Source organism: Chanos chanos, chromosome 4 (genome assembly GCF_902362185.1).
Source record: "Chanos chanos chromosome 4, fChaCha1.1, whole genome shotgun sequence".
Classification (NCBI taxonomy): domain Eukaryota; kingdom Metazoa; phylum Chordata; class Actinopteri; order Gonorynchiformes; family Chanidae; genus Chanos; species Chanos chanos.
In genome coordinates this window covers 35426595-35445326 of record NC_044498.1, presented here as the reverse complement: position 1 = coordinate 35445326, position 18732 = coordinate 35426595, and the positions used below count along the sequence as shown (strand labels likewise).

At 40.4% G+C, this 18732-nt stretch overlaps 3 protein-coding genes across 3 annotated transcripts in view; 1 reads left to right on the top strand and 2 right to left on the bottom strand.

Annotated features, from left to right (window-relative positions):
• mymx (myomixer) overlaps window positions 1–3476 on the top strand; it is a 37464-nt gene extending 33988 nt beyond the window's left edge. The window contains exons 28-33 of the mRNA XM_030772269.1: window positions 87–178; window positions 543–628; window positions 733–793; window positions 1069–1274; window positions 1690–1821; window positions 2227–3476. Coding sequence (XP_030628129.1) covers window positions 87–178; window positions 543–628; window positions 733–793; window positions 1069–1274; window positions 1690–1821; window positions 2227–2477 — 828 coding nt within the window. The 3' untranslated portion in view covers window positions 2478–3476. The remainder of the gene's footprint in view (window positions 1–86; window positions 179–542; window positions 629–732; window positions 794–1068; window positions 1275–1689; window positions 1822–2226) is intronic.
• An 8690-nt stretch (window positions 3477–12166) lies between these two features.
• On the bottom strand, window positions 12167–14855 carry ntpcr (nucleoside-triphosphatase, cancer-related). The gene is made up of 5 exons (XM_030772715.1): window positions 14783–14855; window positions 14102–14264; window positions 13904–14006; window positions 13066–13257; window positions 12167–12315 (listed from the first exon to the last, which is right to left on the bottom strand). The coding sequence occupies exons 1-5, from the start codon at window positions 14814–14816 to the stop codon at window positions 12238–12240; spliced, it is 570 nt and encodes a 189-aa protein (XP_030628575.1). The 5' UTR covers window positions 14817–14855; the 3' UTR covers window positions 12167–12237.
• Window positions 14856–15819: 964 nt separating this feature from the next.
• Window positions 15820–18447, bottom strand: map10 (microtubule associated protein 10). The gene has a single exon (XM_030772268.1). The coding sequence runs from the start codon at window positions 18445–18447 to the stop codon at window positions 15820–15822; it is 2628 nt and encodes an 875-aa protein (XP_030628128.1).
• Between the last annotated feature and the right edge of the window lie 285 nt (window positions 18448–18732).

Below are 18732 nucleotides of genomic sequence, written 5' to 3'. Positions count from 1 at the left end.
TCCATGAATGTCTTTAATTGCAATCTATAAGACTCATGTATGAACGCGTTCTAAAATTTTCATTTTTGTTTTGTTATCATCCCCAGAGCTCAGTGACCAGTCTGCCTCTAAACCTTTGTGGAGCAGAATGCACACCAGTTCCAGAGTATACAAAAAAACCCAACTGTTTCAGTTTGCGGTGAGTACTGACAGAACACAGTTAAAACCAGCTACTACCAACTACATGAAAGGTGGTTTATTTTTTAATAACTCACTTGTTCACAGTGCATTATGCCACTTATCCCACAACTAACTCACCTAAGTAATTAGTATACTACTGATTTGATTTTTAGAAATAATCTTTATGTTTATGTTCATGGTCATCACCGGGGGGGAAAAGAACATACCAGAAGACACAGACCTGTTCTGTTTGATGTCAGTGGTATTATTTGTAATATTGATAATGTCCTAAAGTAACAGTAGAATGAATGAAGAGACAGATTGAGGGAAACAATGACAGAAATAGATGAGGAGGTTATGAGACTTTTGTTTTTTGACCTCAGGTTACATGATGGGTCAGAGTACCTCCTAAGTGCCTCTTCTCGCTTCATGATGAAAAAGTGGATGCTGAAAATCCAAGCTAATACAGGTAACACATTCAGAGGCTGCTGTGTTGAAGAGCGCCCCTTGAGAAATCTAATTGTCTCTGAGGTTCTGACTGAAAATGCTTGACCAGAGTCACTCTCTCTCCAGGATCCAGTGAATCCAGATCAATAGCAACAATGCTATGCAGAGATCCTGTTCAGGATGTTAAGTAAGGCTGCGTTCTAACTTTCTCTGTCAGATATTGATGATGTTAAATGTTCTAGTTGAATCATTTTTAAAGTGAGTTAATTATGTTGAGAAGTTCAGCTTCCAAAGATCTTTTATACAGAAGGAGGTGAATAAAAGCTTTGCCTACCAGTGTAGCATTTGCCAGACTTGTTGCTCCATGAATTGTGATCAAATGAATTATTTCAAATATGTCATTTATGTGACTGTATGAAGAGCTTTTTAATTTATTATTCTCTTTCTCTTTTCTCACTCCAGTTCTTCATCTGGCACCTGTCATTGTCGAGTCAAATGCCACTGCTCTCTCACGAATGGTGTTATCTCTACCCTCCGAGGGCAGAATCAAACAGGCAAAGCCAAAGAGATTGTCATCCTCACCAGAGACAATGCTCAGGTCCCTCAGTGGCATCAAGGGAAACAGGAGGACTTTTCTCTCACTTCATGTTCAGATGCAGGCCATCGTGGTAAGTCAGACGAGAGAGGAATACAAAATACAAAAATATGGAAACTACTACTGAGTCAGAGAGATGTACTGTATACCATTGGTTTTGGTCAAATATTGGAGACAATGTCTTGAATGTTCCACTAGAGGGCGATAAAGCACTAGGTTTACCAGACAAAGGTGTCCATGGCAACAGCATCCATTGCACATATTTGTCTGTAAAAAGACAATAGGATAGACACATTTGATTCTGTATAATGAACTACATTTTTAAACTGCACTGTCATCACTCTCATTTCTGCCTGTTTCTCCATGCTGCTTTGTATTTTTAGCTGTTTGGTTTCAACAATGAATTTTTCACTTTTATTTAAAGAAATGAAAACAGAGCCCTCTCTGAACATAGAATCATTCTTTCTTTCTCTCTCTCTCTCTGTAAGGAAATGACACTGGCTGTAATGGAGAGACCATGAGGGAGAGACTCCAGGGCTCCGTCCCTCCATGCTCCTCTCTCTCACAGACTCAGGATTGGCAAAGCAGCAACAAACACCGCTCCCACTCTTTCACCTCAGGTAGACTTCTGCTACAGCACACTGACAGCACACTGACAACCAGACACAACCAACGCTCATTCTCAGCAATTCTCTGAGCCTTTGAAACGGAGATCTGGAAGATTACCAACCGTTCACCAGTTCCCCCTGTGACCGTTCACCAGTTCCCCCAGTGATATAATATATATAGTTATTGATCTTTTAAACATTCAGGTTCTGAGCTTGGTTTAACTCTTGAACTGTGTGGCAGTCCAGAAGCCCTCTGAAGTTGTTCTTCTTTATTATTAATAGAATTGTTTACCTTAATGCTCAAAACATTCTCTTCAAAATATGCTGAAATTTGTGGCTTTGAAGGAAGGGGAGGGTGTTATTTTGAAGCTTTGAAATGCAGAACTTATCCTCCAAATTTTGTTTATCTTGCTACAGCAACTTACCAGAGGATCAAGCCTGTGACACTGCCCTCTGCAGGAGGAGGCCAGGATAGCAGCTCCAGCTACTCAGTTACTCTGTTCATTGGAGATGGAGAAAGACCTCCAGTGTGTAAGAGCACTGCTGTGCCCCAGCTGTGTGACTTTCCACAGGACTGTCTCAGTGACCTACCCCTGAGAAACTATGCCAGCCTCCCACGGCCACGGAACAAGTCCGTCTTTAAGAAATTCTTTGGAAAGAAGGAGTGATTCTAATAGGACTTCAGTGGCACAGCTTAAGGCTTAATGTGTCACAGACTGTTTTCATGTGCAGGACACAGCGGAATAGTGTCAGAGAGAGAGAAGAAAAAATATTTTTTTCTGGTGCATATTTATGTTTGAGATGGTGTGAAGCATTGTTTTTGTTAGTGAGTGAAACGTGGAGTATAGTTTGGGAAAATCACTGAAGCATAACTTCTGAAATGTCATAAAACAAACCCTAATTAAAATATAACTATTACATAATATTCCACAAATGTGCTACTTACAGAAATAAACACATTTCTAAATGCCATATTTATATTACATTTTAAATGATCACATCTATACTTTATTGATTTGGACAGAGCAGCATAGAGGTGGTGCTCTTCTCAGATTCATTGAGATATCAGACATGGCACTTTCAATATCAGGTTAGATATCAGGCAAGGTCAATAAGAATACATATATCACAGTTTCACATACTACACCATATATCTGGTTACAGTCAACAATAATCAATCATTCTTGGGTTTCATGTCATGGTGTCATTTCTTTATGTTGTGTGTGTGGGTTGCAGTTTGTTTTTTAATAATTATCTTTCAAGTTATAAGATGTTAAGGTCTTTTGAGCTAACGCCACAATTGTTACTCATCTATTTCACTTATTTCTTTAAATGTGATGTCCACTGGGTTGAATGCTTTTGGTACACTGGGGACAGGAAATAGATCTTTCTGCATTTCCTGTGAGAAACCTACCTAACTCAAAAAAGAGTCTTTTTCTCTGAGACTTCCCTCCATCTTTATCATGTCATTTTCAACAAGCATCTTTCTCACGTCAATTTTGTGTCCAACCATGTAATTATCTTTCCATGTTTGATCTGACACTGTATGTAATATAATTTTGCTGTCAAGTCCATCTGATGGAGGTGCAACTAGGTGATTCTCTGTCATATTTTTATATATTGCTCCCTTCTGTCTGTGGATATTATCTGTGGAAAGTAGCCTAGAAGGAGAGACTGATTCAGTTCTTTCAGTTTTATAGTGATGTATATAGAGCTTGGTCATCATCATATTTTTTTTTTTTTAGAACAGGTAAATGACATAACATGTTTTACATTTACTATTACTCATCAAAGAGTGTTTTGCCTGAGGGAAATTCTATGCCACTGAGATGTGTACTATCATATGTCACAAATTACTTCAGCGGTTTGAAACTGCTTTTGTTTGTTTAAATATTATTCACGTAAATTACTGTAACAAATATTTGTAATAAATACCGATCATGTTTGAACTGAAACCGACAAGGCCGTCCAGTTCTCAGATTGCTCTCGGATGGGATTTCAAAGGACTTCATTGAATTTCCTTTGTCTTTGTAATTAAGGGGTAAGGGGATCTGTGGTGATAAACACACTGAGCGAGGCCACAATAGAGGTTTTTGAAAAGGGTCCAGAGAGCAGGAGGAGAAACCTAACTCCTCTGAGGTCTCCGCTCATATTTTTGCATATGAAAAGCTGTTATGACATGAAGCAAGCTGCCCTGCAGTCCTAATCCTTTAAAGGGGGTTCAAAAGAACCCGTGCATTCTAAATCACTGAATATTTTAAGAGGAAAAGGGTAACGATACGTTGCACGAGGTGCACTCAAAAATGATGTAAGTGAAAAACAAAGGAGGAAACCTATTCCATAATAACTAGTGCCTGAGGACAGACAGGTTGGGTTTACACAGACAGACAGGAGAGGCAGATAAAAACCGACTGCTGGTGAACAAAAGCTCTCGCTATGGTCAATATTGGATTAATATGGCATCGAAACACTCAGTTGTGCTGCACTTTGAGAGACTTTGCTCGGTCATAAAGCACCAGACAATAACCATAACAGGGCATGGGTAAGTTCCTAGCTTTTCTATGGCACTGACCTGAGAGTTTAGAAGGTCAGAGATCCATTCACACAAGCAGAATCAATATTCATGTTGATCTAACAGCGCTAACACATTCACTTAGAGAGGTGAGAGACAGACAAAGTAAACAAAAGCAGCAGCATGAACCCATGTCATGAGCTTTGTTACTCTGGTAAACCGTTGATAAAACTTATCTATATTATAAATTCTTCTGGACAACCACACACACACACAAGTACACAATCTCAAAATATAATCTCTTGTTTATGCAAGCATTTTATACAAACAAACAACACTGTGTAATTCTCTGGCATAAAGGTTTTAAAATCTTAATCCTGGATGATAGTAAGCAGAACTATTTTACAGAAATAAATGGAAAGAGATAAAGAGGGGGAGGGTTGAATAACAGAGATAGTTTATGTGGAGAGAGAGGACGAGAGAGGGGAAGGAATTCATCTCACATGACTGTGCCTCTGCTGGCAGCTGGTTACCAAGTGCCAAACACAAAACTGCAACATTCAGTACTTTTGTCTGTGTGTGTGTGTGTGTGTGTGTGTATGTGTTTTGGTATAGCAGAGCTGTCACATATACACTGAGAGGATATTAATCACAACCAGTCACTGAGCGCTGAGTCATTACACGGATGCTGCCAAAGCCTGTAATGTCCTGATGATTCAGCAATGTACAACCATGAGAAAATCACCAGTGCACCTCTCTGCTCTCACTCTCCAAAACACCCAGGCTGATGTGAGTAACTGATCACAAATGAATAGGTTTGAGTTTCAAAAGTTCAACAGACGTCTCTTTAGCTATTCAGCTCAGCTCTTAACATTCAGAATTCTTACCGGATGGCAGAAATTGGTCCTAAATTACAAGGCAAGGTTGAAAATTGAGCAGAACATCAAGACATGAAGGACAGGGCGCCAGGTTATTGCTTTTAAAGGCCTAAATCTGTCTCTATAAACCTACAGGATGCATGAGTCATGATTGTGAAGTATGCATGGGGGTGATACCATGAAAAAGCATGGCCCGTATCCCAGTTGCTGTGACTGGGGTGGAGACGGCAGCGATGGTGTGACGCTGATTAATGAGGAGAGCCGTGAAAAGAGTATTGACTGGGTTGTCACCCGTCAGTTAAGCCTTAACAATTAAACAATCCCTGGCTTTCTCTCCGCGGTGACATCGGGTTCTCGTGGAGTGAATTCCACATTTGCTGGTCAATGCCAGTTCACAGGGGTCACGTGTCATCTCCTGCTGCTTCCCCCAGAGGTCATGACTTCAGACTGAAACCGGTCACACACAGGTCAGAGTGACTCGATCTTTTTTGCTTGTGTAAAACAAATCAATGCATGGAATAGTGTTCATCAGAGAGAGGGGCATTCACTCCAGCAAACACTACTGTGTCCAGTGTTTTGGGGTTTTTTGCAGTACTTTTTAACTGAATGCATAAATGTAAACAAAGTGGAAAATTTGCTTGGAATGAATGAGATGTGCTGACAGCTTTGTGATTCACCCTCAAAGCTGGTTTGGGTGACCCTGATGTCATGGGAGGCTTTGTGTGGATTTGACTGACGTGTCTGTCAGACCTGAAACTTTGGCCCTGTGGAGTTGCTCTCTCTGCTGGGCATCAAACTCCAGGTCATGACCTCTCTCTGCACAGTGACTGATGGATCCGGACAGGAACCCTATGTCTGAGAGCTACAGAGTGTGTTTTGTGTGTGTGTGTGTGTGTGTGTGTGTGTGTGTGCGTATTTCAGAAAAGAGGCGAGAGTGAGAGCAAAGATCAGCGTCACTTCTCAGACTGACATCTTCATAATCAGTTGTCCTCCCATATATTTACAGAAAACAAAAAGTGCGATGAATCAGCTCTGACAAGACAGATGCGAGAGAGACTGAGCCAGAATTTACAGACTTTAATGTGTATCCTAATTTAGTTGAAAATGTGTGTAATTTTAGAAACATGAGACAATGTCTTTGTGTCAAATAATTGAATGTGAGAGAGGTAGGAAGTTCTTTCAAATGCTGTAAGAACTCTTGAACCTGCTGGGTGTAAACGCGCTTTTGAGAGGGTGAGAGGAGAAAATCTGGTAAGCGTGTGTGCAGCCTCTTTCTTGAGGCCTGCAGCACTACTAAGCACATAAAGAGCAGGAAGGGGATTTGAGAACAGGGTTACAGTAACCTCAGGCTAGGTTTAAACTGCCAAGCCAGCTGCCGAAACACGATCTGTGTTTAAAACACACGGTGCCTGGGGTGTGGTCACATGATCTCAATTGAAACACAAAGACAAATTCCATTTCCTCCTTGTGCTTTTTATATCTTTTTCTGATTCTTTTTTTTTTTGTGTACTTTAATCTTATTTCACTCCCATTTTCCTACATCCATTTCAGTTCGTAGTGCTATATGTTACATGGTGTTTTGCCTAGCAGCAGGCTTGGGTTTTAGAGCTGCGTGAAGATTAGGGGGTACTGGATGGGTTCTCAGGTCACTTGTGGTCTTTACTCTATGGCCCCGACTTTCCTGTGCTTTTCCTGACCTGCTTTGATCTGGGCCTGCAAAGGTGAAACTCAACACCATGGCACTTGCTGGAAGTGATGACATATCCCATGAGTAATCTTCAAGGCAAACTATACGACAGTATTTTACTACTTCAAATGGAAGGCTCTTGAATCGTGGGTTGAAAATTGCTGGTGGAGGTTGAAGATGATTATTTTTGGATAAATCACCATAGTTTAGCGTATAGATCACAATAACACAGGCTATTGTGCCATAGCTGAATTACAAATAGCTTATTGGAGTTTCAGAGAAAGACATCTGTTTTAATAATGGTGAATTTGATTTATGTGAATGCAGAGATAAAGGAGATGTTATGATTGGGATTAGGCTTTGGAGTAGACTTTTAGGTCTTAATTAGTGGAAGAATTAGACTTTCAGGGTTGCACTGCCAAAAATAAACCCTGGCCTAAACCACATGCCTGAACTCTTAACAAAGCTGCGACCAGCTCTAAATTTGGTCCTTACCTGAGACAGTAACCTTTTATCAGTCCCTGCAGTCTGTTTGTTAAGTGTGCAAACTGAGATTTACACAGCTGCAGACTTGAGTATTTGAACAAAACCCACATTAATTCTTTATTACCAATAATTCAAGATCCATCCAAATATTTGATCAGTAATGGTGAGCATTAGGATAAGATTATGAAATGGTGTCTGTGGCCCTTTGACAACACATAGAATGCTCCCATTGTGTTTCTACATAGTCACTGCATTATGGAGCGAATTCCCTTGGTATCCAAGCATTAAAAATGGATACTGAATGGGTATTACATACAAATAAAGACACATTAGACGCAGCCTATTCCTTTGTGGACATATGACATCTATCCTAAATATTGATTCCTCCACATACATGAAAATAGCACTACACGCACTTCTGATTCTTTTGAAACGTATTTGACATTGATGTCTGGTTAACTTACTTACCAATTTCATTACCAAAATTCATGTAACCATGCCAGATTTATGAGCTAGGTGGGAAACTTGACTTCATTAAAAATGTTGATATACTCTTCTGAAAACTCCCAATTCTTCACATCTCCTTCTGAAACGGCGCCCGACATCAGCATGCATAAGGACGTTGAGTTATTAAGGAGTTCTGACAGGTTTTCATAAGATATTTCATTTTCTGAACCTCTGATATCTACTCCACCTCAGGGAGGGACTGTATTCTTCCATTCTGGATTTAAGTGTAAGGGGGATTTGACTGGTCAGCATGTGTGCTATGAAGAAAATGGCCCCAGTGAAGAATTCTGAAGATCATTTTTATCAGCAGTATCCACAGACTGAACCTCAGGGTAGAAATGCTGTACTTATCGGAGAGGTGCACTCCCAGCTTCTCTTAGCTGATGCATGAATAATAATCTATTATCATTTGAATGTTAACATATTTGCAATAATTTAACATCAAATGAAGGCTCCCTATGACTCTCGTCCTCTAAATATTGCTTTGTCTGGTGTGTTTTTTCTCCTTTGTTGTCCTGTTACATTCTGATCCGTCAGCAAATTGGTACTCCGCCAAGCTGCCATGTTACATCCCTTTGTATGCTGCCTGCTGGACTGCCGAAATATCAAAGAGACACTCAAAAGGATTTTCCTTCTCTCCCTCACTCTCTCTCCTCTACCCCCAGGTCTCAAATCCCAATCTGGTAGCCCCCCCAGCTTCATTCATGGGTTTTTATTAATTCGGGGCGGGATGGGGGGCTTTAAGTGTCTGCCAGTCGTGAATGCTAGTCTGCGATATGGAAATTAAGGCAAATTTGATATCTTTTCAACACACCAATTCAGCTTGGCTTGGCACATAATACTTAGATGAGAATGGTGGTAGATATCATTGCAGAGGTGCATTAGCTATGTCTTGGAACACATGCTGACTCTCTTCTTCCTCCCCTCCCTTGTCTATTGTGCCATCTGTATGCGTTAGACTGGGCTGTTTGAGGTTTTCTACTGAGAATGCCTGTTGGGAGAAAGAATTAAATTTATGACCACTGTTAACAAATGTCCTGCAAACAGAGATAAAACAGACTCACAAAAAAAAAATCTGTTTCCCTTGTACAGTTCCATGGATCATAAATCCTCAATGCTTCCCTTGCTTGTGGTCTGAAGTTTGAAGAAAGCCCATTCAAAAATGCTCTGGACTGCTGGAAAGAGGATGCTTAACACTACTGTTTTGTTACTAAATGCTTTAGCAAAAATATGAGTAAACGCGAAGATATTACAGAATCACCTACTGACAAGTCCTCATCAGCATACTGTGTAAAAGACTGCTATGATATGCAATGTACATGTTCTTAATCTGACATATGATGTTACACATTATGGCCTTAAAGAATTTTGAAATATGAAAATGATAATCCAACAGATTATCCAACAGATGCAGTCTCTAATTTAAAGGTGACATTGGAAGATGCATCCATTATTAAAGAAATAAGAGGAGTCTTGATGGTACCACACACACACACACACACACACACACAGGCATACACCCTTTCCAGGCACTGAACAGTGTTTGTAGTACTTGGCTTTGCTGCATGGCAGAGATGCCCATCACAGTGGGTGAGATACAGGGTACGACTTGGCATAGCCCTCTGGTGCTCTCAGCACTATTATGTAATCCATCTGCCCTGGCGCTGCGGGCACCTTGGTACTGGCCTCTCAAACGCTGAGATAGGACGACCCTGAGCAGTGTCCTCAGAGAGACAAGTCTCTTCAAATTGAATCTGTCTGACTCACGCCGCCTGTCAACCTCAACTCAAACTGTATGACTCACCATGACTGACATTCAAATAACCTATATCACACACACACACACACACACACATATATAGAAACAAACACACTTAACAACATTCACTGATAAGCTCTGAGCAAGCACTGGGGATAAGATATTTTTCTGGACTCTTCCTAGCAAAGAAATTACGATTCACAAAGATGTTAAACCACAAAAAAAACAAAGTCAGAGAGGAATGAGGTAGTCATTAAGATAGTTGTATAATCAGCAGTTTTTGGAAGATGTCTGCTCTACATTACTGTACATACTCAGTGACAGTTGAATTTGAGGGCAGAAAGCAGCGTGTCTGCACATCCTGTGTACGCAAATACCTATCGATGAAGGACGTCAATGAACGGTGGAGCCAGCGTTGGCACGGTGGCATCTCTGACGCACATCATGCCTGGCACCACAGTAACTCTGCTGTGAATCACTACAGGGATATCGCCGGATCAAAAACTGAGCCAGACCAGCTCTCATTTCCCCTTTGTCTTTAAACTGACCTGAAAATCCTTTAACTTTTCAATGTTTGATCTTAAGGTCAGTTCCAATATTTTGGAAACCCAAACCACCCAAAGTGCACATACAAATACAAGCCAAGATTTTTCATTAAAAACCCTCTCAGTTGCCTGTGCGTGCAGTATACCTTAGGAGATCTGATTTATGGTCCAAATGCAAAACATGAGGGACACAATGAGGCACAGTGACTTGATTTGATAAGAAAGTAAGAAATACCTCCAGGCTTAATACTCCTAGTAATTTTGCAACATAGTCTTTCAAAATCCCTGAAAATTACTTACGAGTATTTGGACCAGATAACAGGAATTAAATGATCTCTCATGACTTTACATGCATTAGCACATCAAACATTCAAATGTTTGCTCAACATATACGATATTTCATTTCACATAAAAGATCAAACTATCAATAATAATTATCACTGCTTCGGTATTTTCAAAACAGTAGCACTACGATACAATGATGTTATTTAAAGTTATGTAAACAACCATGACTCATTTGTATTTCCTGTAAACCATAATCCAGAATCCTGGGTTCATGAAAATCTGATATGGAAGTAAACGCCAAACATAACTGTGATAGGATGCTGAGAAGACAGGGGGTGAGGAAAGAGATGGGAATCCACAAAGCAGGATTTCTCTACTAGCCAGATAACCTAAGCCAAAAGTCAAAGCTGCCCAGTGAGAGAAAAGTACAGGAATATTCCCACTGGAGAGTCTTTTCTTTCAGCTTAAGTCACCCAACAAAAAGAGAAATCCTATTTCATTGAATACCCTCCCCGCATGTCTATTATACAATATTATATACATAGTTTGAGCATCCCTAATCTGAAAACCGGAAATCCGAAATGCTCCAAAATCAGAAAACTTTTTTAGCACCACAAGTGAAAAATTCTACACCTGAGCTCACTTGCCCATGTATGGCTCCGACGCTCTGTTGGCGTCAACATGTCTCACTATATATATTCAAGTAGAGTATTCCAAAATTTAAAAAAAAAAAAAAAATCCAAAACACTTCTGGTCCCAGGCATTTCGGAAAAGGGGTAATCAACCAGTGCATTTAAACAGCCTGGTGTTGGTGTCCTTCTGCATGCTGCTTGTGTGTTATTGCCGTAACGTACTGTTGACGGTTAAAATTCAAAATAGGATGGCTAAAATGCAAAATCATTTCTGCAAAGGTAAATGAAGTAACTGACTCTTTTTAAGTTTTCTTCATTCATATGTATTTGTGAACTAAAGCATCTGACCTAAGCAAATTTTTAGAAACTGCTATTCACAAAATGCAACCTATTCACACTCAGCCTTAACCTTTGTAATCATACACAACAACATTTTCACTTTCAAAGCCAGTCTTGGGAAAGCTGGAGCCATTCATAATTAAAATGGATGTTTTTTTCTTTTACATATGTTGAACAATGAATAAAACATTTAGAAGTCTGACAGTGTTGTCATTTTAAATATTCATTTATTTTTAATGACATGGGTTCAGCTGCAGTTTGGTGAACAAAAACAAAAAGTCTGTTTTGCCCGTAAAGGAGCGGTCGTTATCTCCAAAGGCCCCTCCCACTGTAGATATGCATGAAGCTTTGTGGTTTATGGATGTGGTTTTTGGAGGGGGTGCCATTCAGTCCCATCTCGGCAATCCATCAAAAACAAAAGACTTTATCAGGATAAACTGCCAAACTGCCCTTACACACTCTCTTATTTGGCTCTCAAAAAATCAATAATTCACAGAGCAATTCATTTGGAGGTAACACTGAAGAGAGAAAACTTAATTGCGCGCATAAATTTTATGCCCTTGACACACTACACTAAATTCTGTGTCAGTCTACACCCTCCCGGTTTTGGGTATGCCATAGCATTCAAAAATCCAACACCAACATGTTTAACAGTCAATGAACATAATTAAAAAACAAAACAAAACAAAAAAAACACCTCTAATAAAATCGCAACAAAAAGTCAGTCATCTTCTTCTTGAACTAAATCAGAAACAGTTTGGCTGAGGAAAAAGCTCAGCATTTAACAGTCTGTCTCCACTATGCTGTTTGTTTCACACATTCTTTCAATGCCCCCAGAATGTCTTCAAATATTGTGTCTCTGTTCTCCTTAGTCACCTAAGGGAACAAAAAGAAAAATGAAAAGTAAAATGAAAAGATATGAGTCACCTCCTATCAGGGATCATAATCACTTACTAAAAAATATTCACTCTAAGGGGGGAAAAAAAATACCACACTACTCAAGGTAAATGTCCACATTATTCATCAAACTGGTTGTGGTCTACTGGTAGGAAACCACAACAAACAATATGTGTTTCAGATGTCTCCAGCTCTGAATGTCATTCTGTCAACCTATGACTCTATTCAGTCAGATGCAGGCAGTTGTGTTCCATGTAGTATATCAGCACACCGACGCCAGGGCAGACGTGTGGCACCACGCGGGTCTAGCCTGCAGGCTGGCATCGTGATTCATTCTAACAAAGCCACTCATGAGTGTCCGTATCTGGAGCCTACCCTGCGTGCTTTAGCCTATGACTGTCGACACAAACCTGTCAAAATGATATGGTGGTCTGGAAGTAAACTGTGATAAGGAGACGTGTTCATATTGTGGGCCGACTGAGGAATGCAGCCATGATTACGCTCTCTACTTTCAAGATTAGACGGTTCAGAACAGTACGATAGAGCGTAAATACTCTTTTATACAACCAGTGTAAACATATTTGAAAACATAATATAGAAAAGTCAGTAATTGAACAACATCTCTTGATCAAATATCTTATAGAATATTTTTTTTATGTTCTGTTGAGGATGTATGGTGTATGGACATAGAATACAGATAACTGAATGTGGAGGGCCGGTTTTACTTACCATAAAGACTTTCACATCCTTTCTTCCTCTGACCTCCTCCACCAGGCCTAGAGGTTTGCCTTTTGGGATAGGGATGGTGCCTAGGATGGAACAGGAGGAGCTGTCTAGAGTCTGTCTCACGGCACGTATGAAGGCTTGACTAAAGAGCTCCATCTTCCCAATCTCATCAATGACAAAAACTCCACCACCAACCTGTAAACAAGATTGCGATAATGACAAGAGTTCCACACAAAGAACCAGGGGGTTGCTGGATTTGAATCCCATGTATCTGCTATCTCTAACATCTCTGCCCCTTCTCTGACTGTTGTCATTATACTTTAAAGTAAGGTATAACCCAGATTTGATCCAAGGGTGTTGCAATATGACACCGTCTGTCCAATTCCTCATCCCAGCATAGCAACGTTGGAAAAGAGCAAGCTTGCTCTGTAATTCTGCAATGTTAAAATAATACAGAAAGAAACCTTGAAAACCAACAAGGCAAAAGGACAGGTTCAACCTAGGACAGATATGAACAGAACTATCTCTCCCAGGTTTTATTTCACAACCTTACAAAACTTTCAGATGGTTGACTGAACATTTTGACTATGCATGGAGACACATCTGTCACTACATGAGGAAGATCTCTTATGTGATAAGTGAAAACATGCTCATACTGTTCTTTGTGATAAAAATCACAAGTCATCCACTAATGACTTATTAATCTATGGACTCTGACAGCCAGACGGCATCACTGGCACAAAAGACACTAGTGAGTTTTGAAAGAGCTTCTCTTGCAGGAAAAATGAGACATGAACTCGTTAAGACCTATTAATGGCCCAAATATCATTTGAACCCTTACATTTCTGAAGAGGGGAAGGGCGAGGTTCTCAAATGATGGAAGATCAACAACATATTGCCCAACCCTGTATTCACGCCTTCCACCAGAAGCACCTGATGGGTTTCTGAGAGAAGAAAAAAATGGAAGTTCTTCAAAGAGATGCTAGAAGCACCTTTATAGCTGATCATGAGAGAAAGAGACAACGAAAATTTATGATACCCGACTCTGGATAGATGTGCTCTCTCCCCTTTTACTGTGACAACATCAAAGCCCACTCTTCTCCCTCCTTCTCTCACTTCCTCTGTGTAAAAGCCGTTGATGGTCACACCAGCCGAAATCATTGCCTCACACACTTTCTGGACAAGTGTGGTTTTCCCTACACCTGGGCAAGAAAAGAAAATTATATTTTTTCAGATTTAACATAATTCATTCCCTGTTATATTCTTTGGCATCCCGCGTTCTCATAAAGGAATTTGTGTTGCGGAATACGCATTACTGAACTATGGTCGAAGAGGGATAAGTGGGTTCAGCTGAGGGGCGAGTCGACAAATCATGACTACGATTTCATGAGTTATTACAGTGCTATGCTGTGACTCGCGCGACCAAACTTCAGCCTATCCGCAAATGCGTACATCGATATCGCCCTGCACCAGCTTAAGAGCAGGCAAACCACTTAACCACACGTTTGTCGCTTAATACTGTGAAAAAAGAACAGTCAGTCTGCCCCTAGGTTGCACGGAGTCTGACATTCTGATAACTTATAAGAGTCTGCCTGCAAATATCTCTTTAGCTGCTTCTGTGCCATTCATAGCTCGAGCCATGCTCACAATATAAATACTCAGTTGCAAATGACTTGCATGTGATTTGAATACCCATTGCTTTTTTTTAGTGATTAGTTACCGGGGGTTCCGGTTAAGAAAATATGTTTGATCATTCTCTGTCGTGACTCCTATTCTTGTTCTGAGCCATACGCTTCTTCTAGTCCACTTCCGTCAGCATGAGCACAACGCATGCGCGAATCGGAATATGACGCTTGGCAGCAACGTTAGCAGTGCGCGCACAGCATTCAAGTTAAAAGAGTTAACCACTCTAATTTTCAAAAGGATCTGATGAATGTTATCCGACTGATCATTATGTTTTTACAAAGTCATGTAGTTAATTCATAAATATTTTTAGATTTCCGTGAAAAAAAACAACTTCACAACGCGCGATTTTTGCACTTTTAAATGAACTTTTGTGAACTAAAACTACGCTTTAGTGTGTTAATGCTGTGTAGTTCATACAGGCTCTTGAACAAAAACCTTAATAAGTATTACGCAATAACTTGTGCTTTTTCACACTTCATTCACATCACAGATGGGGTCAAACCGAGCTCTCTTCATTACATCAACTTCACGGCTATTTAAAGTTTTATTAAAGAGAAAATGAATGATACAATGATACAAATATGATACATGTAATTTAGATACATAAGCTATTTGTCCAATATAGTATGTTAATTTTGATCGCAGAACTACAGCAAACAAACAAACAAACAAACAAACAAAACATCACACCAGTACTGAGATGGTGCTATGTTTTTCATATATTTTAATTCTCAGCTGCTGAATACACACCAATACATTTCTGTGCATGTATTTGGACAAATTAATAAAATGTTAACAGATCACTAATTAAGTCTGACACTAATTACTTTTCATCCTTAAAACGCCAGTTATAACCAAATATATTACATTAGACACAGACAAATGCAAGAATAAACTTGAAATTTGGTTACACAACATAAAAACTGCATTATTCACCCAAAGTTTTTGTAGTGTCAGAATTAGTCCTTGTCATCTGATAATTTCCTCTGGCTGGAAACACAGACTTTAACAATTAACATATCACCCAATATGGATTCATAAGGTCACACCTTTTGGGAACACAGGTGACATTCACAGAGTATAACCTGGAAGCTTTTTGACCACCAGCTCAGAGATGTGTCTGTATTTACGATCAAATCCAAGAGAACCCAGCTCGTCCCTTTCCTCCTCAGCCTCAAGGCAGTCTGAGGAAAGGGCTAAGTCAGAGACAGAGTCATTGGCGGGTAAAAATGATTCACCAGATGTGCCTCTGATGAGTGTACTCTCCTTGGTGGGGTCTCTCTGCAGACTTTCAAACCCCATGGGACTCTGGGGGTCCTTCTGACTGTTTGTTCCGCTACCTTGTGTTCCAAACCTCCTCTGGTGATATCTGGAACTAATAGATGAATCTGATCTGGAATCACTTTCACTGTTGCCTGAGGACACGATGTGAACAGATGCCTGAGGACGAGACTGGATGGTGTGTGTACCTTTGAGAGTACGCTGGGGAGAAGCTGCTGCTTTGACTGGAACAGGTAGAGCATCACTCCTAAAGGAATCACTGTCTGAGCTGGAATGGTCAATTGACATTGGGTTCTTCCTGAATGTACCTGGCTCTGGGCTGCTGAGAAGGTCAGGAGAGCAGCTGTCTGTGGGATCTAGACTGGTGAAATCATCTTGGTACTCCTCTGGCTCTGCATCGTCACTGTCTGGTTTTTGTATAAGACTGCTGAGTCTGCGTCTCCTGTGAGTCCCAACCTCATCATCGCTGGAGCTAAGGACATGAGGGATGGTTAAGTTTGGTTGAGCGCGGCTTGTTTGACCACTGTTTTCTTCAGCATCACTGAGGTCTGAGTACTGGCTCACTGCACTTGGAACATGGGCTTGTGTTTCTTTGTCCAACTCATCGTGCCAGTTTTTCCCTGATGAGCTTTTTAGAGAGGCTGCCTGATTCTGAGGATGGTGTTTTTTCTTTTTATTGTGACCACTTATATGTACATCGGTAGAGTGTGGTTTATTCTGGGATTTCAATGTGCGTTCCAGTGGTGAGGCATCTCTTTGTGGACTGTTTATGAGTGCTTTGATTTTTTTGTCGACATTGGAAAGTCGACTGTTTGACTTTTGAGACTGTTTAGGTCTGACTAATCTTTGTTTCTCTGGCTCTGCTGGTGTCACACTGTAGTCATTTTGATTTGCCATGCACTCATGTCTCCTTGACACACCTGGCTTTATCTGTCTCAGTCTCAGGCGAAAGGTGTTTGTTAAGCCATATCGTAGCTTCCCCTTAGCGCCTGACTTACTGCAGTGTGGACGTTTCTTTGAACCCTCTGAGGGGGACATAGATGGAATGGCAGACTTAATTCGAAGCCCGGCCTGTCTATATCTTGGACTTAATGACTGACTCATTCTTGGTGGTGATGTTGCAGGATGTTTGACAGTCTCAGGTCTGGATTCTCCTCTTGCAGGTGAGACAGGAGATGGTTGAGATGAAGATGTGTATATCCAGGCCAGCTGTGGATGCACTGATAATGGTTGTTGCTGTGTCTGTCCATTAAGCTGTGAGAGTTCAACAAGAAGAGCATTCAGTAGAGGTAGCTGTCTTACAGCATCTCCAAGAATAGATGGTGTTGTTGGTTGTTCCTGTGTCCTTGGAGTACATTTTGACTTTACCTCTACCTTCTCACTCTTTGAAGGATCATTGTTTTCAACTGCAGATGATTCTTCCTCTGAGTCTAGATCCTCTGCCACATCTAGATCCTCTATTTTCAGAGCTTCTATTCCTGGACTGGATAATTTGTGCATTACTGTGTCTTTCTCCACTTTGGCTTTTTCAGTGGAACAGTAGAACAGGGGTGGTGGACAGAATGTGCTGTCCTGCTCATCGTCAGGATCAGTTCTGACGAATTCAGATTTTTTAACAATCTTTCTGGAATGTTCAGTTTGTGTATAGGCTGACACAAATCTGTCTGGCTTTGCCTCAGACACTGCTGCTTTGATTAGCTGCCTCTCTTGACTGACAGTGGCAGTGTTTTCAGGCTGAATACAGATGATATCTTTTTTTGCAGAGTTCAACTTCTCCGCTTCATCAGCAGCTGATGTAATGGGAGGCTTTTTCTCAATATTTGAGGAATCTATTTGATAAATCCTGTTTTCAGAGATATGGGGTAACAAACTTGCACCCAAACTTACAATTTTATAACCCATTGAAATAGTACCAATTCTCTCCCCCATAAGATTGCACAGGGGGATAACACCTCTTTCTCCATAGGCAGCTGGAGTGCAAATACCATGTTTATATACGTCCAATTTGATTCTTTCAGTTAATTTAGCAAGAGAGATTAAAGAACTTCCCATCAGCTTCGGAATCTCATCTCTCACATCCAAAACCATTACATACAGAGGGGTGTTTGACAAGTGAATATGGAGTGAATCTAAATTAATTTTAAATAAGCACGATTTTCCTTTATGAAAAGAGTACTCCACACCGCCACCGTTGCTTTGAAGCAAATCATCAGGTGTTCGAGTTTTCTGATCAAAGTCTGATTTTGACAAGGCATTCTCTGTCCCTTTGCGATAAATTAAAAGCGTAGGGAAATCCAAAAGCCTTACGCCAACGGCAGGCTCCGCATGATTACTGCTCCTTATGTGGTCGAACAGTACATAATCCACCAGCAACTCGAAAGAGAAAAGCGTTTCGTGAGGTTCTGATCTTCTGTCCATCTTCTTGTCGAGTGATAGTAAAAAACAAGGTGCATTGTCTTGATTGCTGAAAACCTATATAGCTAAACTGAATGAGAATGTTTAAACCGAATGTTTAAAATGAGTATTGTCAGAAACAACGAAGCTGTTTTGGGCCATTTGTTTTTACAATTCACCAGCCCCAGTAACAACCAAAACTTCAAAGATAATCCCATAGCAACTGTGTCGCATAAATATTACGTAAAAATCGCTAGACAGTAGGGAGTTGTAGTTTTTGACTAGATTATCGTTACCTTAGGGGGGAAA